This window comes from Peromyscus californicus, unplaced genomic scaffold (assembly GCF_007827085.1).
Source record: "Peromyscus californicus insignis strain IS unplaced genomic scaffold, ASM782708v3 Scaffold_12__1_contigs__length_115047231, whole genome shotgun sequence".
Lineage (NCBI taxonomy): Eukaryota > Metazoa > Chordata > Mammalia > Rodentia > Cricetidae > Peromyscus > Peromyscus californicus.
In genome coordinates, this window is record NW_026294413.1 from 79,669,293 (window position 1) to 79,694,132 (window position 24,840).

The 24,840-nt window shown below is 36.4% G+C and overlaps 1 protein-coding gene across 5 annotated transcripts in view; it reads right to left on the reverse strand.

Annotated features, from left to right (window-relative positions):
• Positions 1-4,368: 4,368 nt before the first annotated feature.
• Ppp3cb (protein phosphatase 3 catalytic subunit beta) overlaps positions 4,369-24,840 on the reverse strand; it is a 47,693-nt gene continuing 27,221 nt past the window's right edge. For 2 of the 5 annotated variants that reach the window (XM_052733515.1, XM_052733513.1), the window contains exons 10-15: positions 21,866-21,943; positions 16,606-16,632; positions 14,567-14,651; positions 13,737-13,834; positions 8,220-8,249; positions 4,369-6,143 (exon numbers count right to left, since the gene is read on the reverse strand). In XM_052733515.1, coding sequence (XP_052589475.1) covers positions 5,965-6,143; positions 8,220-8,249; positions 13,737-13,834; positions 14,567-14,651; positions 16,606-16,632; positions 21,866-21,943 — 497 coding nt within the window. In that variant the 3' untranslated portion in view covers positions 4,369-5,964. The remainder of the gene's footprint in view (positions 6,144-8,219; positions 8,250-13,736; positions 13,835-14,566; positions 14,652-16,605; positions 16,633-21,865; positions 21,944-24,840) is intronic. The other 3 variants (XM_052733514.1, XM_052733518.1, XM_052733517.1) reach the window with 3 other exon arrangements.

Below are 24,840 nucleotides of genomic sequence, written 5' to 3' on the forward strand. Positions count from 1 at the left end.
GTACAGTCTTACATCCAAAAGTTTCTAATAAGCGACTTCCTGAAACTAGCCCATAACCTTTTGCCATAGTGGGAGACAATTAAGGTCGGAAAGATACTGCTTCATTTATGCATTTTCAAGGATTCCTTCCTTCAATGGGAGATTTATGCTCAGAAATGTGTACGCACAGGAAGGTAAGATATTACTGGACAGAAATCAAAAGCGGTGCACCAGTGCACATCCAGAGCATACTGATGACCTATGTTGTAAATGTACTTGCTTTCTGACAGGAAGGTGAGAATGTAGGAATGAGAAGTTGGGTTATTAAATGTGTGTGTGTGTGTAACTATTTCTGAATTTGTATACGGTAGACTCAGACCTTGGTTCTAGTTTTCCCAGAGTCCCAAGCTCCTCCAAGTTCAAGGGGTATAAACTGAGAAAAGCGAAGGAGGGAGGGAAAAAACACCAGAGGATATGGAAGGGTGAAACTAGAAAGAGCTATGGTGCCTATACTGTACCTGTAAAAGAGATGGCTTAATTTTTTCTTCTAGGCATCCTGATGACTTAGAGAAAACACCAATGAGTATAGAAATGTAAGCTGGCTTCTAGAGAAATTCTCATCCTTCCTCTCCAGTGTCTAACCTAAATCATTAACCCATTCCTAAACGGCAGTCTCCCGTTTTCTCCCTCCTCATTAACAAAAGTCCCGTATTTCACAGAAGATACAGTTACAGTCTCACTGTCTCCAGATCAGGAGAACCCATTGTAGTTTCTTGAATCCATCAGCAAATACATTGTTTGGATGGTGGTGGGAAGACAGCGGGAAGTAGAACTGGTCACCGGGCTCCTTGAAAAGGGCAAGGGAAGGCTGCCATGATGATGAACACTTATTCCAGCGCTCAGGAAGCTGAGGCAGGGTGATCGTGAGTTGGAGTGCAGACTCAAAAACCGAAGAATAAAACCCCCAAATGTGGAGAGAAGGCGGAAGTGGGAAATAGTACATTTAGAATATTGCTATTTTGGCCAGGCAGTAGTGGAGCACACCTTTAATCCCAGCACTCAGGAGGCAGAGGCAAACAGATTTCTGAGTTCAAGCCCAGCCTGGTCTACAGAACTAGTTCCAGGACAGCCAGAATTACAGAGAAACCCTGTCTCGAAAAACAACAAAAAAGAATACTGCTATTCTGACCACACTAGCTGCTTAATCAGTGATTAACACTCCCTCAAGTGATACTTTACAGAATTATAAAATGAACTAAGTAGACAGATTGATGGGAAAGTAACTTACCCTGCTAAGCCCTAGGCTTGCTTCCTTCTCTTTCCTCCAAGTGAAGTGAACGCCTGACCTCTTCCGATCTAGGCTGGGTCTCACTTGCAGCTGTTCCCTCATATCACTTCGTCTGCAAACTGCTGAAATGCTGGGTCTCAGTTACTTAAGTGTGCCCTGCCAACCAGACAGACAAGGCTGAATTCTCCCTAACGAGGCAAGTCAGGACCTGGACACCTGCTTGAGTTCTCTTTCTGATCTTTATTCTCTGCCAAGAGGGCTCAAGACTCTGTCAACACTTCCCAACTCACCAGAGCCAGGCAAGCTGAGGAAAGATGAAACCAACTATTTCCTGGATATCTCTCAAGGTAGCATTTCTTCTCTCACTTTACAGCTTCATGGGGGAGGGGGGAATCCCCTGGGATTAATTAAGGAATCAATATTTGGCTGGAAGGACAGACACCAGACCAAAGGAAAAGGGAAAAGGTGGGTGTCAGTCTAGATCCAAGATGAGTTCTCCAAACCCGATGTCCCTTTTTAGCCTAACACACTGCTCAAATAGAATTCAACAATGTCCAATCTAGGCTCAAGTACAAATATAATTACCCAAAAAAGAAAAGAGAAATGGCATTTAATGGTACAAGGAACTTAACTGTAGGAAAAAGGAGAACTACTTTGTAAAAACACTTCACTGGAAGGAGCATGAAGTACTCTCTAAAGGAGGAGACATGACACTTTCAAAAGAAAAATAAATGCAGAGGAATAAATGCTTCTGGAATATCAAAATAGGTAAGACCAATATTTTCAGTACTGAGTAAAAGTACTTACTATTTATAGGGACAGAAAACAGGAAAGAATTAACTCAGCTATCCTTCCATTCCTGGTAAAGGATGTTGATCCAGAAGTACAATCACACATCCTGGCTCCTTTCCACTTACAACTACTGAGCTGAAGAACCTAACAGCAGATATTTGGACAGTGCTCCTGTATGACTAAAAAATCCACCCTCCCCCTTTTGTTTTCTGCTTATGTCTGACCTCAACTGTCACTTACCTGCCTCTGGGAAACAGAACCTCTAGCAATAGGGTCCTGGAATGTACTACATCAAATTACAAAATTTTAACACAAAGAAAGGATTCCAAAGGAATCTCAAACTCTAAAGCATGAACGTAAGGAGTTAATGAAACATTGCATAACACCATTTAGAATAGCTGTAAACAAAGGAAATCAGTTGCAATATTCAAAAACACTGATTAAACAGGTGACTATTGTGAGTAAAGATTTAAAGGCCAACTTCAAACTAAAATGGCCTCAAATGAAATGATGACCTTCAACGGGGTTAAGAGTTCTGTTGCTGATGACTGAATTCCATCCAGAAGGCACAAAAATCAATCAATCAATCAATCAATCAATCAATCAATCACAGACTGACTCTGCTAACTTAGAAGTATCATATTTGAATACAGAGGATAATGACAGGGTAAAAAATAGGGGCAATTTCTATTTTAGCATTACTACTTCCACTGGTAGACATCTGAAGTAACAACTTAGAGATCTGTATTTTCCACAATTTGCATCATGAGTTGCAATGAAAATTATCTTAAGTATTTAACCATTTTTGGTAAAACTGTCCATGAAGATGGCAGGCCAGGCATAGTAGTTCATCCCTGTAAAAATCCTAGCCCTTACCTAGGGAGGCTGAGGCAAGAGGACAGAAGAGTTGAAGGGTAGGTAATCTGAGCTACCTAGACTCTTTTCAGGACAAAAAAGGAAGGAGGAAGAGGGTAGAGGCTACACAGGGTTCCTACTTTATTAATCTAAAAGATGTCTGTGAGGCTGGATGACAAGTCTACCATTTTCATGTACACTGATTTGTCCAAGTTCTTTTCCTTTCTCCTTCTTAATTTTTACCACCAACTTGTAATTCTTCAAGTTTGATAATGATGCTTACCTATGACTCCCACAAATATATATATATATAACCCTAGTAATAAATCAAAGAAGTGCTAAGAAGTTCCTAGCACTTAAAATACTAGTTAAGTTCCTACTACTTTAACAATGTAATTTTCATAAAAAAAAAACTATGAAAAAATCTTTAAAGTATACAATACATGGTAATTTTAGAGGCAGCTAATGGACTAGTTTACAAATTAATTATTATGGTGGATACTATAATAAACAACTTAGGTTCTTGTTTGTTTGTTTGTCTGTCTGTTTTTTTTGGTTTTTCAAGACAGGGTTTCTCTGTGTAGCACCCTGGCTGTCCTAACTTTGTAGACCAGGATGGCCTTGAACTCACAAATATCGCCTGCCTCTGCCTCTCAAGTGCTGGGATTAAAGGCGTGTCCCACCATCACCCGGTTTAGGTTCTGTTTTTATCTGGAATTTGGCAAGATATATATTTTGATATAAACTATGCTTTATGTGTATCATAGTTACTGTTTAAAGCTATTTTTCATATTATATTATAAATTGTGAGCAATTTCTCCATTTGCACAATGTTATACTCACTTCAACCATGGCACAGGAGGCAAAGCACAATTTCAGAGTAACCAAATACTAGTATTTTGCTTATTGCTAAACTACCCAATTTATCAAAACACAATTTATCACTCTAACAAAGTTCAAGACTAGAACATTTCTTCCAACTAAGAGTTGGTGAAAACAGTGACTTTTATTTTGTTTACGGTAGGGGTACCCAGGGCCTTGCACATGACTGGCAAGCAACCTTCCACTGAACTATAGCCCTAGCCCCAAGTGACTTTAAATACTATATTCTGGAAGATTATTGGAGGCATTCAAAGTCCTCTAATGCTCAAATACATTTTAAAAAAAAGCATAATAAGCCGGGGTGGTGGGGTGGGGGTGGTGGGGTGGTGGTGGTGGTGGTGGTGGTGGTGGTGGTGGTGGTAGTAGTAGTAGTAGTAGTAGTAGTGGTGGTGGTGGTGGTGGTGGTGGTGCACACCTTTGATCCCAGCACTCAGGAGGCAGAGCCAGGTGGATCTCTGTGAGTTCAAGGACAGCCTGGTAGACAGCGCAAGATCCAGGACAGGCACCAAAACTACACAGAGAAACCCTGTCTCGAAAAACCAAAAATAAATAAATAAATAAATAAATACAAGTAAAATTTATAGACAAGACTTTAATTCATGAAATCATAATTAATTATTTATAGGATAATCTCTGAAGGATATCCTAGCTCCATGAACAGAATTTTACAATTTGCATAAAAAGGTTAAATCGGACTATACCTTCCAAATAAAACCCAACACAGAGATTGGAGCAGCGGCCCATGCATGGAATTTATTGTGTGCTACTGTTTATAAAATATTCGAATAGTCCTGCACATGCATAATATTTCCAACTTAGACAGGAGACCATACAGGGTGCACTTTCTGGCAAACAAAACAACAGATGGTTCCGCTGCCTGGAGCTCTGAGTTGTATTCCAGGGCATGAGGGAAGCAGGCCACCAAAGTAAAGGGAAATACCAAACTACAGTGGCAATCAGCACAGGTCAATAACTGTGTAAAATTAGCACATGGTTCCACTTAGTTTAACCAAGCAGTTCTGTAACTATCAAAAGTAAAATTTCAACATGCAGTCTTGACTTTTATGCTTCCACTAACATCTGAAGGGTTGAAGAGAACCATTGCTTCTAGGCTGCATTACTTCATCAAAAACATTTCCAGACATTTTAAAATTTCCTTTGCATTTAAACATAAAAATGATAGAAAGCCAGCAGCAAATCACCCTGGTGGTTTTTTAAGCAACTGGAGTACTCACAATAAACTAAAATCTCTCATAACATCTACGTAACCTATACATGTTGTACCTGTACATCATAGGTCTATATATTAAATATTTGCAAAATGAAAACATGCATACACAAAATACGTCAAGTTTTACAGACATGATTTGAATTAAAATTTACTTTGACAATGTACAAACTTCTTTTAAAGTACCTTAAATGAGTAATTCTGTAATTCATTATAATTTGAAAATTTAGGCTTTTTTTTTTCTTCCTTAAATCTCTGGGGTGTAAATCTCAAAAGATATGGACAAAAAAGATTCTAAATTGGTTTTTGGATTTGTGTTCAAGTAAGAGTCTTAGAAATAGTTTATGCATTCATAATTGAAAAATACCAAGACTATGTTACAGAATTAGCCACATTTAAGAACTATAGACCTGAGGTCAGCATTTTGTATAAACACCAACTGGGTTTCTCAGATTTTGCCTACAATTCAAAATACAGCTAGTAACCTCAGAAATATATTTTAAGACCATGCTAATTCATCCTTTTAAAGACATTTCATGGGGTGGGGGGAGAGTCCACGTTAACTCTAAAGATTGCATTTAAAGTCATGATTGAAAAAAAACCTAATCCTACTGAGGAAAAAAAAAAAGAAATCTCATTTGTAAACGTAAATGTGTGAACCACAAGCATAAATGGAGGTGTAGATAGCCTCCACTGGAAATTGCCCCAAGCCCCTTGCTCACTGCTCTCCACTGTGGCAGCGATTACCCAATCTTATTAGATAGCACATGTCCCAGGGCCCTCAAGCCTCCATCCAGGAAGGGGACAAGGGTCTCAAAAAGCACAATGGTTTCTTCAGAGAGACTGTGACATTTATCATCAGCTTGGCCGACCCCTCCAGCTCCTTGGGTGATCTGTCCATTTGGGGCCCAAGACCTGAGAGTCCCCGGGAAGCCGCTGGTCACTGGGCACTATGGTTGCCAGTCCCGTGGTTCTCAGTGGCATGTGCGGTGTTCAGGGAATTGAAACCATCTTGCTGTACAGCATCTTTCCGGGGTGGCATTCTCTCATTGATCCTATCCAAACCCTTTGCCTCTTCAAAACTGCAGATTCTATGTGGTGGAGAGAATCCTCGTATTGCTTAACAAAATGCAAATTTGATAAGTCAGTAATTGTAAAAACAATTCTGAGTTTTCAAAAACATAATGACTTTTAAGGAAAAGAAAAAGAAATGACTATAAATAGCAACACTTAAATTTTAATTGAATTCTACACCCATTTTAGTCTCCCCACTAAAATATGAAACACTTAAATCTAAATAAAAAGATGACAACTTCATAGGTAACAAGTTAACATTGTTTTGTCTTAAAGTAAAGCAAAACAAAAACACTAAAATTGCCTTTCCCTGCCCCCAAAATCAACCTGTAGACAATGGTCTCAGGGTATTGGCCTGCTTCTACTAAACCAGTTATCTCCTCTTACCTCAAACCTAGATCACAAGGTGACCATCACAAAGGTGAGGTAGCAAAGAGAGGGGCAACTGAGGAAGCTAAATAAGGATAATCCCCAACACAAGAATATGTTCAAGAAGTGGAGGTGAAATGGAGCAGGGTACGAACTATCTTGGAGGTATACCAGTACAAAATGAAAAAGTGGAAAATGACCCCCAAGTTAGAACTGTGTTCGGTTGATAAACAAAAAGTAGGCATAGTTTCATATTTTAGAACATGTTTCCTTTCATTCTCTGGCCAATTACTACAAACTATGTCAAAATAAATGGTAATCCTTCTTAAGTATTAAGGTTTTCTTTTTTTTTTTTTTTTTTTTTTCGAGACAGGGTTTCTCTGTGTAGTTTTGCGCCTTTCCTGGATCTAGCTCTATAGACCAGGCTGGCCTCGAACTCACAAAGATCACAAAGAGGCCTGCCTCTGCCTCCCGAGTGCGCCCGGCATTAAGGGTTCTTATAACTGTTTGTTTTGAGACAGGGTCTCACTACATAGCTCAGGCTGGCCTTGGAATCATTATATACATATATACTACATAGCTTGGCCTGGCCTCAAATTCATGATCCTCCTGACTCAATGGCCCTACTGCTAGGATAGACATCACCACCAAGCCCAGCTTACATCAATTCTTATGGATTCTCATTCACTTCATCTGGAAGATACAGATGCCAGTAATAAAATGCTCATTAAGAAAGATATCCATATAATTACTTACAGTCTAGCTGTTTTATAGATTTAATCTCTAGCACTACTAATTTTTTGTTTTTTATTCTATTTTTTATTTTTTTGCAATTTAGCTAAAACTCTTTTATTAACAAAACAGTTATTGTTTTCTAGTCCCCGTAGTACTTTGTACACTCTCAAGAGTTTAAGTTCAGATTCTTTCACTTAGAAGGACAGGACTCCTGTAATTCACAAAGGATATTAAAAAGGCCAGAAACGTTCAGTGTCAGAATAGAATCTAGATTCTCCATTTTTTGACTCTTGTTCTTAGTTTTAACTACAACTTAACAGTATAGTTATACATTCCCACCAAAACTAAAAAGGAAAAATTATTGAAATTTAAAACTTTGCTTTCTTTTTAAAGAGAAAAATGATTTTATAGATATAAATGAGCAGAACTTTAAAATATATACTGCTTTGTCTAGCACTACTTATAAACATGAACCAAACAAATGGCTGTGGCCACTTAGAAGTGTGTAAGATCAAGCTAAGTCTTGATACACATGAATATAATCTTAACCATAAAACTACAGCCCAAACTGCAGGAAACAAAAATCATTATAGTATCAGTTTCTGTACTAGAATGGGCAAAAACAAACTCACATATTTATTTAGTGGGGGTTTCACATAGAGAAAAAAAATCTGAGTAGCATAAAACACAAAATATGGGCTAGAGCTCTACTTGCAGGGTTAGTTTAATAATGTCCATTAAAACAGGCAACATAAATGCTATGATATACAACATATGCTAAAGAATTCAGCAACAATAAACTCTGGATTATATTAGAAAGAGAAAAGACTCTATAGGTATCAGCTCTTGTAATTAAAAAAAAAAAAAAAAAAAAAAAAGGACTGTGACTGTTAAACTTGATGAGTCAGCCAGTATGATTATCTGTGTAAGCTAGGCATAAGACACACCCACAGGATATTCTCTGATGCCCACCCACAGACCACAGATCTCTGCCCAGTGCAAGGACTCTGATCGTACCTTTTTCAGCCTCAATAGCCTCAACTGTGGCTGTACAGAAGTGAGCAGAGGCATGCAAAATGAATGAGAGAGATGAGAAGGGTCATATTGTACAGCAGAAAAGGCAATGATCACTTAATATATCACAGTACCCAAACTATATCATCATTTACAATTGAACACAAACTATACCCATATTGGGAAGCCCCACCCAATCCCCCAAATTCCTAAAACAGCACAGCTTACACACAGCACTATGACATCAGAACACAGGACATATAGACCTATTGAGACAGACACCTCAGCACCCATGCAAATGTACTCCAGTATTAATTACTCATCTTAAATTCAGTGTTTTGATGGCACTAGAATTTTTCACTATGTTTATCAGTGCATTATCATTACAGGAAAATTATAATAGCACTGTAGCAGAAAAGCAAGTAGGAGAATCTTTTCTTTCACTTCTAGTACCAATAACATTCATCACTACTTGGTTCCCTAAGATACAAACTAGAAGGGATCAGTAATGGTTTTCTGTCCCTTTACATTTATAATGTAAAGCATAGCAGCAAAATCTAGTACAACTGTGATGAAATTTAGGGACTGTGAATTTGTTGAATTAGTCTAATTCTCAAGTTCTGTTCTTTAGGGGGAGCCTAAAAGGAACCATTTCTATGCTAGGAACTTGGGTTTTGTTTGTGTTGAAGGAGGCTGGCTTGCACCAGTTTCTAAAGTAGCTGAGAGACTATGAGTGTATACCACTGCATCCTAGCTCCTACTCTAATACTGACTGTCCAACTATCTAAACATCTGTAACATTTTAAAATTCTATTTATATTAAGTTTATCATGATGATTAATTTGCTTAGAAGCGAGAAGCCTGCATTCTTAGGTGAAGAAAGAAAGGCTACTGGGCATCTTTTAAAACCCATATGCTAATCAGAAAGGCATTAAGGGAAGTAACTAATGTCTTTTAGGCAATTAATCCTAATTATTTCATTATACGGTACAATACATAGGTCATGTGAGAAAAAAATTCTTGGCATAACTTGTACTGGCCCATTTAAAGAATTGACTATTTAGTCTTGCATTTTGCAGTCAAAGTTGCCTTTTGGGGCAATGCAGTAAGCAGTTCCAAACATCTGCTATTCTTGCAGAGAACTGAAGTTTGATTCCTGACATCTAACAACCATCTGTAATGCTGGTTCCAGGGGATGCAACATCCTCTTCTGATCTGAGGACACCATGCATCCACACAGTGTGTGTACATATATGCAGGCCAAACATCCATATGAATAAGATAATAAAATAGTAATTCAAAAAAATTTTAAACGTTACTCGCTAATTTTTGGGTTTAAACAAACAAACAAAAAAGAGCTCACACTGGGGACCAGGATCCAAAAATGCAAAGAATAATAGTACCTGCCTGACAATGTTATCCCTTCTGTACCCAAAGGGTGCATGCTCAGAATATTACAAGAATGCCCCCATTTCTTCTGCTTTGCTTCTTCAACAATAAAGGTAATTACAATACTTACTTCTGAAATGTCTTTCTAAGAAAAAGTATGATTTAGAAATTATTTATTTCATCCAAAACAGTTATGAATGGAAGAGCCTTAAAAACTAAATTAGAAAACATTGGCGATCTTAACCAGAAAGTAAAGTGAATTGGGGATCCAAAAGAGGTAGAATGAATACTGAATAAAGATTAAATATTCCTTACTTGCTAAATCAAACTCAGACATACACAATATATGCCCACTGTGCAACTCAACTTTGAAAAAAAAAATCTAGCACTGTGTATCTGGAAAGAATTCTACAAAATTTTCCCAGAGAGAAAACTAGGACAAAAGATCCATCTAACTGGGCATGGTGACCATACCTTTGATCCTAGCACTTAGGTAGGTGGAGCTCTGTGAGTTCCAGGCCAGCCAGGGTTACACAATGAGACTTTGTCTCAAACAAACAAACAAACAAAAATACACCAAACAGAATGAAAAGAGACCCATCTGTATTTATCAGTCCTTAAACACTCATTATCAGCCCCTTTCAGAATGTGAACACTTTTTGTTATAATTAAAAGTTGAAAGAAGAAAAAAAATGTTTATTGGACTATGGTTTGAGAGTTTGTGACAGCAGAAGTGACTGATATGAAATATGCTACAACTTGTGTATGATAAATTAAGACTAAAATTGATCTCATTAAGAGGATTAGTATCTAGTTAATTATATCAAAAGTTTAAAATTCTACTGATCAACTCTAAGCTAAAAAACTTGACAGTAAGTTATATATTCTGTCAAGTTTAAAGGCTTAGAACTGAAATATGGGCATCTGAAGCTTGAACAGTAAACTAGAAAGAAACATCTGGTAACTATAAAATTCAATCTGAAAGCCACTACTGTACTTCTCTTTTATTAATTTTCAATTACACAGGTCACGGTGCTAATAAGTATCAGTATAGTGCTGCCTTTAACTATTATGTTCTTCTATATAACAAAGAACAAATGATCAACAGGAATTTGGCATTATTAAAGTAGAGATAGCTACATATTTCTCCCATATAGGCTGTGATGTGGATAGAATTATAAGACTGATTCCTAATCAAATTACCATAAAATAAAATACAAAACTCCAAAATCAAACTCCAGCAGAGTTGTAGTTTTTAAAACAACAACAACCCCCTCCACCCAAGAAATAACATATGAATTAGCTTCAAAGATACTAAAAAGAAGCTGGGCGGTGGTGGCACATGCCTTTAATCCCAGCACTTGGGAGGCAGAGGCAGGCGGATCTTTGTGAGTTCGAGGCCAGCCTGGTCTACAAAGCGAGATCCAGGAAAGGCACAAAGCTACACAGAGAAACCCTGTCTTGAAAAACCAAAAAAAAAAAAAAAAAAAGATACTAAAAAGAAGCTGGGCATGGTGGTGCTTGTGTCTTTAATCCCAGCATTCAGGAGGCAGGAGCTGGAGGATTTGTATCTTATGAGGCAGAGGCTGGAGGACCTGTATGAGTTCGAGGGCAGCCTGGTCTATATAGTGAACTCCAGGCCAGCCAAGGCTACATCATGAGATCCTGTCTCGAAAAACAAAACAAAAAAATGTAAAAGACATTGAAAAGGTAATTTATATATTCTGAAAATAGTCTTGAAGTCTCAAAATTAAATTTATTTTTATATTACCTCTCAGTCATACGTTAACATTAGTGTTTCTATCTGTAGAAGTTTAAAACATTAATCTTTCAGTAAAAAAAAAAAACTCATAGATGTAGTTTCTACATGAGCTTTGTTACTTCTTTTAAAACAAATTTTCATATGCTAGGGAAATAACTTCCACCAAATGCTCAAACCATAACATCAAGAGCCATCCCTAGCAGAAGTAGGGAGCTGTCTAGTTTCCAGAATTAGACCCCTTAAGCTCAGCTCCTTCCAGTAACTCACTCTATACTAGGAACAGACAGTCCCTCCAGCAAAGCTGCTGTCTTTCAAACATTCCCTGCAGTTGAGGGTGGTTTCCAAGTTGAAGAAATAAGCTTCAGGCTGCATGCAAATTAAGAATAAATAGAAGTACTGAGCTGCCAACAAAGCATGTAATTAGCAGGTGCAAACTGTAAAATCTGAAAGCATGGGTTTGCCATGGATACAATGTAAAACTAACAAGTAGATTTACTTACATATGCTATCCTTTAATTTTGTTTTTTCTTTTTTAAACAAAGGATATACTACTCCTTATTAGAATTATCCTTTACTAGTAATAATTTTTATTGAATATTTAATGATTCATTACCATTTTAACTTGAAATTCTCTTTGGCATTTAAAAATATTTGTAATAAAAAAATAGAGGGCAAAGAAAATAAAGAAAATCAGAAACGGTTTCTCTTAAATCCAAAACTAAGAAAAGAGAAAAGAAATCTAAGGATGAGTACATAGCTTAGTGGTTCAGTAATGTTCAAGGATCTAGACTATTTGATCTTTAGCACCATGACAAAAATGGAAATAATAAAACAAAAACAAACAAACAGAAAAACCTTATTCAGCATAGAAATCTGAAGCTCTATGTGGTTTCTATTCAATCTGAAAGCCATTATTGTACTGAGTTGAACTTCTTGGTTGCACCAGTGGTAAAGAGCAGACAATAGAATAACATATAAAATAGAACATATATAGGATAAAAATTATTTGTCTACCAAAAATTATTTTAATTAGAAAGGATTTGTTTTGGAACTGAGTAAAATGACATTTTAAGGGAATTTCATTAAATATTTAAATTAAATTTTTTTCCACTTTAAAAAAAATCACTAAATACACCAAAAAGAAACTGTATTATGGACAAAAGATCTATCGCTGCCTATTTTAATAGAACAATGAGCCTTGGAGGGCTGTCAAAGTGGCTCTATGTATAGTTTTTTCCACATTACAATTTTTGTATTCTATCCATAAGGGAAAGACATTGAGACTGTGTGCTACTGTGTATGAGCTGCAATATTCACAGCATTTTCTTCTATTTAATCTGTAATGGGCTTTCAAATTTACCCAGTACTTACACAGATACTAAAACAATCAAGTTAGCTTTTTAAAAAACATAAAATATTCAATGAGCCAGATTACAGGAATGCTTTACGTATAATTTTTTTATTTCCATGCAAAATAAAGGCACACTTAATAACACCCTTTCAATTTTGACTTACAGGATTTAAATTCAACCCTTTATAACAATAGCTTAATATCTAACGTTACATTCATGTTCGGAATGCACCAAGTGCAGCAACAAATGCAGCAAACCTAAAATCAAGGTGCTACAAAGCTGCTTCTACATCAAAAGACAGACAAGCGTCTGATAGAGTAATTTAATTGAACATATATTTACAGACATACAGCTACCCTAAAGAAAGACAGACAGATTTAGGAACGCAGCTATATCTGCAGAGGAAGGAAACAGCATGTTACAGACAGGCAATTATACATAGAACATTTAACAAACACCACAGAAAACAAACTCTAATCATTTACTAGGGTACAAAACTTGGCATAAATTTTTTGGCAAGTGAAGTGCATAAAGAAGATTTTTGGGCCTAAGCAGAATTTTAACTCAAAAATTAAATACCTGAAAATATAAGCATAATCTAATACAATTATATAAATTTTAAAAGTTAAGAAACTTGGAATTACATTTCCATTTGTGTAATATGTATATCCCTGATTCACATTCTTGACTGAGGCTTTTAAAAGAAAAAGGTGCATTAGACAAACCAATCAGTAAATATTTCAGAATTATGACATGAGCTGCTCCCACATCATTTTATGAAAAGCTGGGGAACTGATGATTATTTTCAGTTGAAAGACAACCCATTCTATCAATATTATGCCCTGGCCAGGTACTAATCAGATAACTGCCTATCATATAGTACCCTGCTATGTCAGCTGCTGAGACAGGAACTAAAAAGCAGAAGGAGTTCCCTGCATGCATTATGTGTATTGTTAGCAATAGAGTGAGGTGTGCCCCAGTCCATCTGAGGCACAGCAAGTTGCATAACATCATTACCACTTTGCAAGGTCTGCCGTCCTCCAGCCAACACTCCACTAGGCAACATCCCTGTGGGAGTCAGGCCCTTGAGTGTCAGCACACTTTCACTCTCCTCCCTACAGTAGAGAAATGTAACAAGGATCAGAGAGTTAGTAGCTCAGAGGTACAGTCTTTGCCTAGCATGCACAGGGCACTGGGCTTGATCCCCAAAACTATAAAAAGCAAAAACCAAACAAAATAAAAATCTATCAATAAATGTTTACTTTAAAAGAAGGGCTAGGGCCCAGATGTAGGCCGTATATATAATTTATGACATTCATTGTTATTAACATATTTCCCCAATTTCAAGATACATATTTTCCCATATTCTAAATGTTTCATTTAGGAGGGTAGACACATTAAAATTGAAACATATATTGTTTTCCTGAAACCTCATCTTTCTGAATTTTAACCCCAGGAAGGCAAGATGTACTCTAGCAAAACAGATATCCTATATGGATGGGAAAATTCACCAGGAATCTTATTCTGTCTGATTTTAAGGTGTAGATTTAGTGCTTTCACTGAAAGAGTAAGATCCAAAGGGCACAAACCCTAATTTCAGTGGCAGACGACATGCTTAGTATGTCCTAGGTCCTGGGTTTAATTACAGCACCACAAAACAAAACAAGCAGGCAAACAAAACACCACCAGATTCAAAGGAACTTCTATTCCCTTCATCGGTGTATAAATGTACAACTAGTTTCAATAGAAAAAGAAAACCACATTGCCTCTAGGTTCTCAAACAGAACAATGCTCATAAAATACAATAAAATAATTTCTGCAAAATAATCAGGAAAATGTATCAGTACCTGAGAACAGAGAAGACTCTTGCCATCTTGCCAATTGCTCGGATTTTGTTTCGTATGATTTCTTTCCGGGCTGCAGCTGAACCTACTTTCAATGGAATAAATAGAAAAAGGGGCTCAAGTTTAGGGCATTCAAGCATTATTCTATTATTCTACTAGCCTACTCCAGACTCATCTAAATCAATACCAAGTCTCCTGCTACCAGCTCACATGGAGGCACTAGAAATCATGCCAGAAAGTTTCTCACTCCCTCAATGATTAGCTCAGCACTAGTTAAATATTGGGGTCTGATAAGAATAATTCACAAACTTTAATTATCTCTCAACACTGACTAATCAGGAAAGGAACAAAGGGGGGGGTCTGTGTGGGGGTGGGGAGACTTGAGCCCAACTTGAACTACAAACCAGAGGACAAAAAACTAGAAACAATCCTAGTTTTAAATTTTCATGGGAGCCTATGGCATGCAGACTAAGACAAATGGAAAATTTCTGTTTAACTATCACAAAAGCCTTTAACATGCACACTAGAAATATCTCATCCTATTATGAAAGAATAAGCTTCTTTACTCCAAGTTAATCTATAAATAACGTACAAAGGGTAATAATCACAAAGGTGGTCACAAAATTGTGACTACAGAAGTATTTCAGCAACAATGAATATCTCAACTGTATGGATTAGCTGTCCTCCACAGCCATGCAAGTATACTTAAGCTTTTATAACCACAGGCATTGACTATGAGACAAACGGTAAGAAGAAACTCCCTCGAAAAGCTGGCTAAAGAATACACCAAAAGAGCTGGCTCTGTGGCTAGACAAAGACTCAGAGGTCACTCTTCCTTCCCTTGGTCTCCAGCAAGAACAATAGTCTCAGTAACTGTTACCACATATATAGCAACCAGAGTCAATCTTGACCCGAGTACGTTTCCTTAAACCTGTGCTTCAACATGATGAAAATACACATATGGAAGCACTATTGTTGAGGAGAAGGTCAAGGAAAGGCTAAGATGCTAGAGCAAATGGGCCTTAGGTATGTGGAGGTCTGAACAATCCAAAGTCTTGTAGGTGAGAGTATTTCATTTAAAATTCAAGCAGACTACTACAAATACATATAATTGAAAACTAAGATGATGACTAGACTTAACTGAAAGAAAACCAGAGGAAAAAAAGTCCAATTTCAAGGAGGAAAACAGCACATATTTAGACAGCAGGGCTCCAATTACCTTATATGTTATTCTCTAAAGGTTAATATTGGAATACTGGGAGCACTAAAGCTCCAAAAAACTATGTGGTCATTATAACATCAAAGAGATGTTCTTCAGATTGAAAAAAAAAGGTTAAGTATCAAAGAATATCAGAATCTGAAGACACACTGGGGATATTTCCTTATTTTACAAACAAAAAACCCTAAGTTTATTAAACGAGTTTTCCAAGGATATAAAGTTTGATTTTCTAATAAATTAATATAGATACTTTATTTTTAAATTGGCAGAAATTTTAAAACAGTTTGATTTTGTATAAGGAGTAACAGGTTGAAAAGGATGGCTATAACAATATACATTTGTATTTTCAGCCTAATTTATATATCTGTAAAACCAAATGATATGAAAATTATACTGAACTCAAAACAATTTTAAGGAATATAAACATACCGTACAAATCAGGATTTAAAATCAGTCTACAAACACATCATGCATCATAGTAAAGTAAATGTCCACTTTAAAAGTACTTTGGGGAATAAGACAGACAATCAAACACCCCTAGTCATGCAGGGAAAAGTACAAAACATTACAAATAAGCAAAAGAATGAAATTTTAAAACAAGAGGAATGAAAAGAGGGAAAACTATTTCCATGCACAGAAAGACAGATGTCTTGGAATATGACTTCTAAAACATCAAATACTAATTCAGATAAGAGTCAGGCTAAATTTGCAAAAGACCCAGAAGACTCTCAAAACATTATGCAGTGAATGTGCCAACTTACATGGACATGAGGTAACTTATGAAGTCATATTTCAAAACAATGTTACTCTGTCTGGTCTGTACCTTTTTTATTGCCATATATGAGCCGTTCTTCAGATGGAGAGTCCAGAAAAAAGGAAGTGAATGATGGAGAAAAGGTGGTTGAGACAAATAAAAAGATAGAGATTTAACTTGGCAGTGGTACTGAAGGATGAATGTAGAAAGAAAGGGAGAAAAAAATGAAGGCCCTTATATTTGAAAAATGTAATATTGTAGAATTTGGTGAATAAAAGACAGATGCTACAGGGTAGAGCTCTAAAGCAAAGATTTCTTAAAAGATATGTGTTGAAAAAGAAATTATGAATAGAATGGTTACAATTTTTGATGAAAGTAGACATAATTAGGGACAGAAAAAAAAAACCACGTGAAAACACATAAGACCAATAAAAGACCGTGCTAACAATCACACATTTATAGTCATAACCCTAAGGAAATAGGCCACCCATTAAAGTATGTTAAGTGAAAAGCAGTGACACAAATAAGATACAAACTCATTCTTGTTCTCCAAGGACATCAACATATGCAAAATCTGTAGCATATACAGAAAATATAGGTAACTTTCCTCAGTAGAAAGTCTCACCCACTCCCAATAAAGAAAAAGCTGAGCCTCCCATACTCTATAATAGGATGATATGATTTCTTAAGTCTGAATTGTAGAATGTTTGCATATATTTAAAATTAACAATGTGCTGCTTGTTCCCAATCCAATCTGGAAGACCGGGGGACATCTTTTGCAAAAATAGCAACAGATTGCTTCAAAGCATGTAAATAGCTTTAAGAGTAGGCAGTGGAGGTGGTTTAATTTGAGTTTTCCAGATCTTACATTCTAATGCTAAGATACATGATTGCATTATAAGAACTACAGAGTTTAATTTAGTGGCACTGTAATTATGCATTTCTTTTACCAAAATGAAGACAAAAGATAAATATCGGAAAGAAATGTATGCACTCTAAATATCATAGAAATTAGTGGTCAAAAATTCTTTCATAATTAACACCTCTAGAAAGGATGCTACAAATTTTTATATGCAATGTTTATGCAAACTTATCTTGAAAAACAAAACTACCCATACAAGCATTAAACAAACAGTACAGAATACCAAAGAGCCATCAATAACAGTCTTAATCCATTTTAACAAGTCTCAAAATCGAATATCTAAAAACTATTCTTTCTTTCCTGCAACTGGAAAACCTCTAGTCCTATTTTCCCCTTCTCTACAGAAAAACTAAACTCTCATTCGGCTTCCATAACAAACCCCATTCTATCAAGTTTTCTTTCTAAAGTCACATTTCTTCCCAGATCCATAGAATGGCTTCACTGAGGTGCAGGAAAAGAGAAAGAGAAGAGAGAAGTCATGCCATTATGATATAAGGAAAGGAGAAAGGAGGGACAGAGAAAGAAAGAGTAAAGGGAAACAAACAAGGAAGCGTGGGGTTGGTGGGCTTCTAATACTTCTTTTCTGAATTCTCTGCTGAACTCGAGCGTCTATCTCAACACCCCCCCTTTCTCCACTCTTTCAAAGGTTTCTCTCCCAAATCACTCCCATTCCTCCATGCAAATTCCTTGACTCCTATTTTTTAATCTGTTTAGAATTCTAGATACTAACCCTTGAGTAATGAAAGGGTGGAAAAATGAGGAATAATTGCACCTATGATGCCGACAGTGAAGGGAGATCTACTTCTAGTATGCAAAACAGAAACCTGTATTTTCCCATAGAAACACTGTCATAAATGATGCTGAAAACTGTAAAAGTTACTTGAGAATAAAATGTCATTTTTTTTTGTTCTCTCAATTTATAAATGAGAGGAACCTAAGAAGTTGGGTGACTTTTCCAAGGCTGCACAGCTACAAACAAAAGTGAAAGGTGCTTGGGAGGCAGAGGCAGGTGATCTCTAAGTTTAAGAGGTACTACTAAACCATTGTCATTTTCATCAAATGATACTGCTTCTTTAATAATGAAATTTAACTAGTCCTGGAATGCAAGAATAATACAACAAATAAATAAATTGGCATAATTTATTCTATATCTTACTGATAGCAAAAACATTAAGATAAATAAAATCTCTTTAAAAGGTATATTCTACTACTTCTATGCTTTAGATAGGTGATAAATTATGTGTTCTTTTCCTAGTTTGTTTTGAACAATTAATAAAAGCTTTTGTTTATCCCTTGTTAAATCTTTAAAATCAACCATATTTATCTCATTATTTTTTTTTTTTTTTTTTTTTTTTTTTTTTTTTTTTTTTTTTTTCCGTTTTTCGAGACAGGGTTTCTCTGTGTAGCTTTGCGCCTTTCCTGGGACTCGCTTGGTAGCCCAGGCTGGCCTCGAACTCACAGAGATCCACCTGGCTCTGCCTCCCGAGTGCTGGGATTAAAGGCGTGCGCCACCACCGCCCGGCTTATCTCATTATTTATAGGTACCCAAACCAAGTACTAAGTTAACCTTAACTATGAAACTTTTGACCTTTTTATTACAAGAAAATGACCTACTACTACTCCTACTTAATATGTTATTGGCAATAACAATAACAACATTGAAAGAAAAATGACAAAAATAAGAAAATACTAATGCAAATGACCTATTTTTAGAAGTTAAAAAAAAAAGTTAAAATTACTGTGTGAAATAATTCTATTGAACTTACTTGATGTAAAACAAACCTGTAAAACATTGAATTCCTGAGTACAGAGAGAGATGATACTAAAAATAGCAGTTGAAGGGCTGGAGAGATGGCTCAGTGGCTAAGAGCACTGGCTGGGTTCAATTCCCAGCACCCACATGACAGTTAACAATTGCCTGTAATTCTACCTCCAGGGGATCTGACACCTTACACAGACATACATGCAGGCAAAAATACCAATGCACATAAAATAAAATTAAAAAAATTTTTTAAAAGAAAGAAAAAATAGCAGTTGAATGATAGTCAAAACAACAATTAAAAAATAGGGGTTTTAATTAAAAAAAAAAAAACAACTAATTCTGACTGGAGAGATGGCTCAGAAATGAAGAACACTGACTGCTCTTTCAGAGGATCCTGGTTTGATTCCCAGCACCCACATGGCAGCTCACAGCTGTCTACAACTCCAGTTCCAGAGGATCTAACTTCCTCTTCTGGCTTCCATGGACACTGTACACACATGGTACACAGGTATCCATGGAGTAAAACATTCATGCACCCAAAAATACAAATAAATAAAATTGCAAAAAAAAAAAACCCACCAAAACCCTAATTCTAACTGGAATTATAATTCAGTGGAGTAAATTTCAGTAAATGGACTAATTATATATAATAAGAAAATCTTTAGTTTGAAAGCTAAATAGTATTTTAAAAAATACTCTAGACTCAAATGTAATTTATATAAGACAATCGAAATAACCACTGGGTATTTCAGAGAATGTGACAAATTGCCAGAAAATTTTAACTGTAAAAAAAAACCGAGGCATGTGCCAAGATTCATTTCAATTACCACCTCAGTATTATCTCAATACATGTAACACTATGAACAGTTATTATCCTCAAACTGATGAGGGACGTGTAAATTCAAAAGGTTAAATAATTTTCCTGAAGCCTCGGAGCCATTTATAAGAAATTAAGCTGGGTGGTGGTGGCGCACGCCTTTAATCCAAGCACTTGGAGGCAGAGCCAGGCGGATCTCTGTGAGTTTGAGGCCAGCCTGGTCTACAGAGCGAGATCCAGGACAGGCACCAAAACTACACAGAGAAACCCTGTCTTGGAAAACAAAAAAAATAAATAAGTAAATAAAAAGAAATTAGAATCTGAACCTAGATCTTTTCTTAGAACAGTGATAGAACAGGGAGAAGAAATTACAACTATTTATACTTTTTTAAAGGAAAAAAGCCATATATAATGAAATATTTTAAAATAGAAACTTAGGAGAGAAAAAAATGTATATTATCCAACCCCCCAAAAAACTGACATAAATTTGCTTTTTAAGGTATTAATAAAGCTATAGTAATAAAGCATTAGCTCTGCCTGCCACCAGTACATGGCAATAGCAACACCTGTATTTTTTTTTTTTCCAGAGCTGAGGACCGAACCCAGGGCCTTGCACTTGCTAGGCAAGCGCTCTACCACTGAGCTAGATCCCCAACCCACAACACCTGTAATTTTAATGAATGGGTTTAAAATCAAACTTGAGTCAAACATGATTGTTAACACATGCCTGATAACCTGGCACTAAGGAGACAGGTAGGTTCTAGGCCAGCCTGGGCTACACAGCAAGATTCTGTCTCAAGAACACAATAGAAAAAGCCAGGTATGATGGCACATGATGCCTATAATACTAATGATTAGGAAGGAGGTGATTAGGAGTTCAAGGTCATCAGCTACAGGGTGAGTTTTGAGTCCAGCCTGAAGTACATGAGACCATTTCAAGAAAAAGTGGGGAGGGGAGGAGAGGGTGGGGAGAAAATAGAAGGAAAAAAAGGCACTATACCTTCCTATTAAATCTTACTAATATGTAGACCATAATTAACACAATGAAGAATCCGAATACTGACTACCATATAAGTACAGTATACTATAAAAAGTATACAAAAATAAAGACATAAGAAGAATAAGGAATGTAATAGTGTTCAGTTTTTAAGTTATTTTAACTTTTTATTTTACACTCTTAAAATTTAAGTAGCTTAAAAAAATTTTAAATAAAAATTTCAAAACATAAAACAAAGCAATTTTAATGGTATTGCTTTGTACTATAAATACACATTTGGTACACAAGCTTATTGGCTTTTATGAGAGCAGACATATAACCTTATTTCTATGGAAAAAGAAAAACTTCCACAATCTCTAGCAAAATGCAAGTGGTCTTCCAGAACATAAGCACACTAGGATGAGAATAGCCAACATTGGTAAAGAAGTAAAAGAAATACTAGGGCGTTCAGAGATGTTTCTGATATACTAGGAACACAGCACTAAAGAACTTCTTCACAAAGTAATGTCCACACTCATCAAGAACCGCATCCTCTCAAGAACTCTCCATTTTTCTGTTTCTGTTTTCTTCCAAACTTCCCCTTTCTGAAAACTCCCACATAGATACAAAAAATACCTAACATTATTCTCAAAACTTAAAATATATGTGTGTGTGTGTGTGTGTGTGTGTGTGTGTGTGTAGGGGGGGGTGTGTATGAGTAAATTCTCACTTATCAAATTGTATAGCCACTGGAAAGCAATGACTTTTTTTTTTCTGAAATAGAGCATACTGAGACTCAGTAGTTAAAGAGATATCATTTCATTATAAAAATAGTAAGATAAGTATTCATACCATCAAACTGGTCTTCACCTTCTGTCATTAGTTCATCATCAGAGCAAATACTCAGAACATTTACCAACATTTCTGTCACTATTCAAAAAGAAAAGAGATATATTAGATGCCTATCTACAACTGCCCACATATACGCACAACAATAATTCAGTATGATAGCCTGTAATGGCAGGAATGACAGAATTTTAAAAACTTTAAAATGAAAGCAAATAAATAGATTAGAACTCTGAGAAACTAGAGTTAGAATTCGGAGACACCAAAGATCTGCTAAAAAATACAAGAGTTTCCATAAATAACATATGAGTGGATTTATAGAGGACACATCATACATTTTATGAAGAAGTCACAAAAACTATAAAATAGTCTTATAGATAAAAGCAAAGTAGTTGGGAGTCCAGAAATAAAACTGAACATTTAATGGCAACTCAATTTTTTACATGGATGCCAAAAATAATTCAGCAGATAAAGAATACTTTCCAAAACCCGCCTATCTACTGAAAAAGAATAGGTTAGACACCACCCATACCACACTAATATGAAAACTAACTCAAGATGGAACAAAGATCACTAAAATTGTAAAACAACAAAAAAAAAATTACAGGGGTAAATCTTTATGGATTAGGTAATTCTTAAGAATTATATTAAATTTCAGGCGGCGGTGGTGCACACCTTTAATCCCAGCACTTGGGGAGCAGAGCCAGGTGGATCTTTGTGAGTTTAAGGCCAGTCTGATCTACAGAGCGAGATACAGGACAGGCACCAAAACTACACAGCGAAACCCTGTCTTGAAAAAAAAAAAAAAAAAAAAGAATTACATTAAATTTCATCTAAACCATCAACTCCTGAAACAAGCCACATTGGCATGTGCTATGCTGTACTCTGAAGCAAAGGAACTAACTAACCTTGGTGAGCCCCAAGCCAGTGAGAGGGCCTGTTTTAAAAATCAATGTAGAAGACACAAGAATGAACAATAACATCCAAGGTTGTCCTCTGGCTTCCACAGTCTGTGCATATATAGGCACCCAGATGTAGCTGTACCAACTTACACATAAACACGTACACAAAAATAATCAAAATAGGGGCTGGAGAGATGGCTCAGGGGTTAAGAGGGCTGTTCCTGCAAAGGCCCTGAGTTCAATTCCCAGCAACCACATGGTGGCTCACAACCATCTATAGTGGGATCTGATGCCCTCTTCTGGTATAAAGTCAACAGAGCACTCATATACACAAAATAAATAAATAAATAAATAAATCTTTAAAAAAAAAGAAAAAGAAAAAAGAAAGGGGGTGGTGGTGGAAAGAAACCAGTACAAATAAAACAAACCTCTACATATTGTACAACTCCATTTATATGAAATATTTATAATAATCCATGGAGACCATACGTTAGGAGTTGCTTATAGCTGACAACGACTGGTTAGAGGAAGAGATGGAGTGACAGTGATCAGTATTGCTGGCTTCAGCAGCACATAAACTGAAATGGAAACACTTCAGAGATTAACACGCCCCGCCCCCTCGTATGACTTGTAAATTTGTGAAACATTTCAAAAACTTTTTTTTTTTTTTTTTTTTTAAAAGAAAGAATGACCACTAAATGAAGACTGGTGGCATACACTAGAAATCTGGGGAGAATGAGGCTAGAGGACCATGAATTCAGGGCAAGTCTAGGTTAAATAGCAAGAGCTACATAGACAGACACTGTCTCAAAAAAAAAAGTCTTACAACAAAGGTCCTTAAACTAGAAGCAATAATCAAGAGTTTACCAATTCATTTTAGCTATGTGAAAATATGAGCAGGGCGGTGGTGGCACACACCTTTAGTCCCAGCACTCGGGAGCCAAAGGCAGGCGGATCTCTGAGTTCTAGGCCAGCCTGGTCTACAGAGCGAGATCCAGGACAGCCAGGGCTACACACAGAAACCCTGTCTTGAAACACCCACCCCCCTCAAAACAAGAAAATATGAAAAATGTTCTCCGCATATACATATATTTACACATCAATTTTCCCTTTCTCAAAATGGTTTTATATGCTCTGTATTAAGAAATCAACAAATGTTTTAATGTAGACTTAAAAATGAGTCTCCATATTATAGAGATACAGTCTGAAATAGGTATAGATTAAAAAAAAATTGCTTCAGACAAGTTTAGCTATACAGAGGTGATAGTATAGGAATATTAATGACAAAGGGATGGTGGTGATTTGATAACTGTACAAGGTGAATACTGGTACACAGGAATTCATAATATGCATTAAAAATTTTCCAGTGTTGAGATTTTGGGCAAAGTGGGGAAGGAGGAAGCTAGCCCAGACTCGCCTCAAACTCAAGATGTAGCAGAGGGTAACCTTAAACTCCTGATCCTCATGCCTCCACCTCCTAAGTGCTGAGATAAAAGTGTGGACCTAGTCCAGCTCCATTTTTTTTTTTTTTTAATGAAATTAGAAAGTGATTCTGGCCAGGCGGTGGTGGAACACGCTTTTAATCTGCACTCGGGAGGCAGAGGCAGGCAGAGCTCTTTGAGTTCGAGGCCAGCCTGGGCTACAGAGTGAGATCCAGGACAGGCACCAAAACTACACAGAGAAACCCTGTCTCAAAAAACAATAACAAACAAACAAACAAAAAGAAAGTGATTCTGAAAAAGAGAGAAAATGGTTTGTGACTATAATCCTATACTTTGGAGGCCGAAGCAAGACCGAAATGAATTTGAAGTCTCACTCCGTAGGCCTGGATGACCTGAAGGGCATAATGTGGCTTTGAACTTGCAGCAATACTCCTGTCTCCACCTCCTGAGTGCAGGTATTACAGGAATAAGCCACTATGCCCAGCTTTATGAATCCTCCTGTTTTTCTTTTCTAAAGATCATCTGGTAGCAATCAAATGTAGGATCAACAGAAGTCTACTGCTCTCCATCTTCTTTTCATTTGTAGCAGGCAAACAGAAGTCAGCTTAAATTTCCTGATCTCTCAAGAAGTGTACAA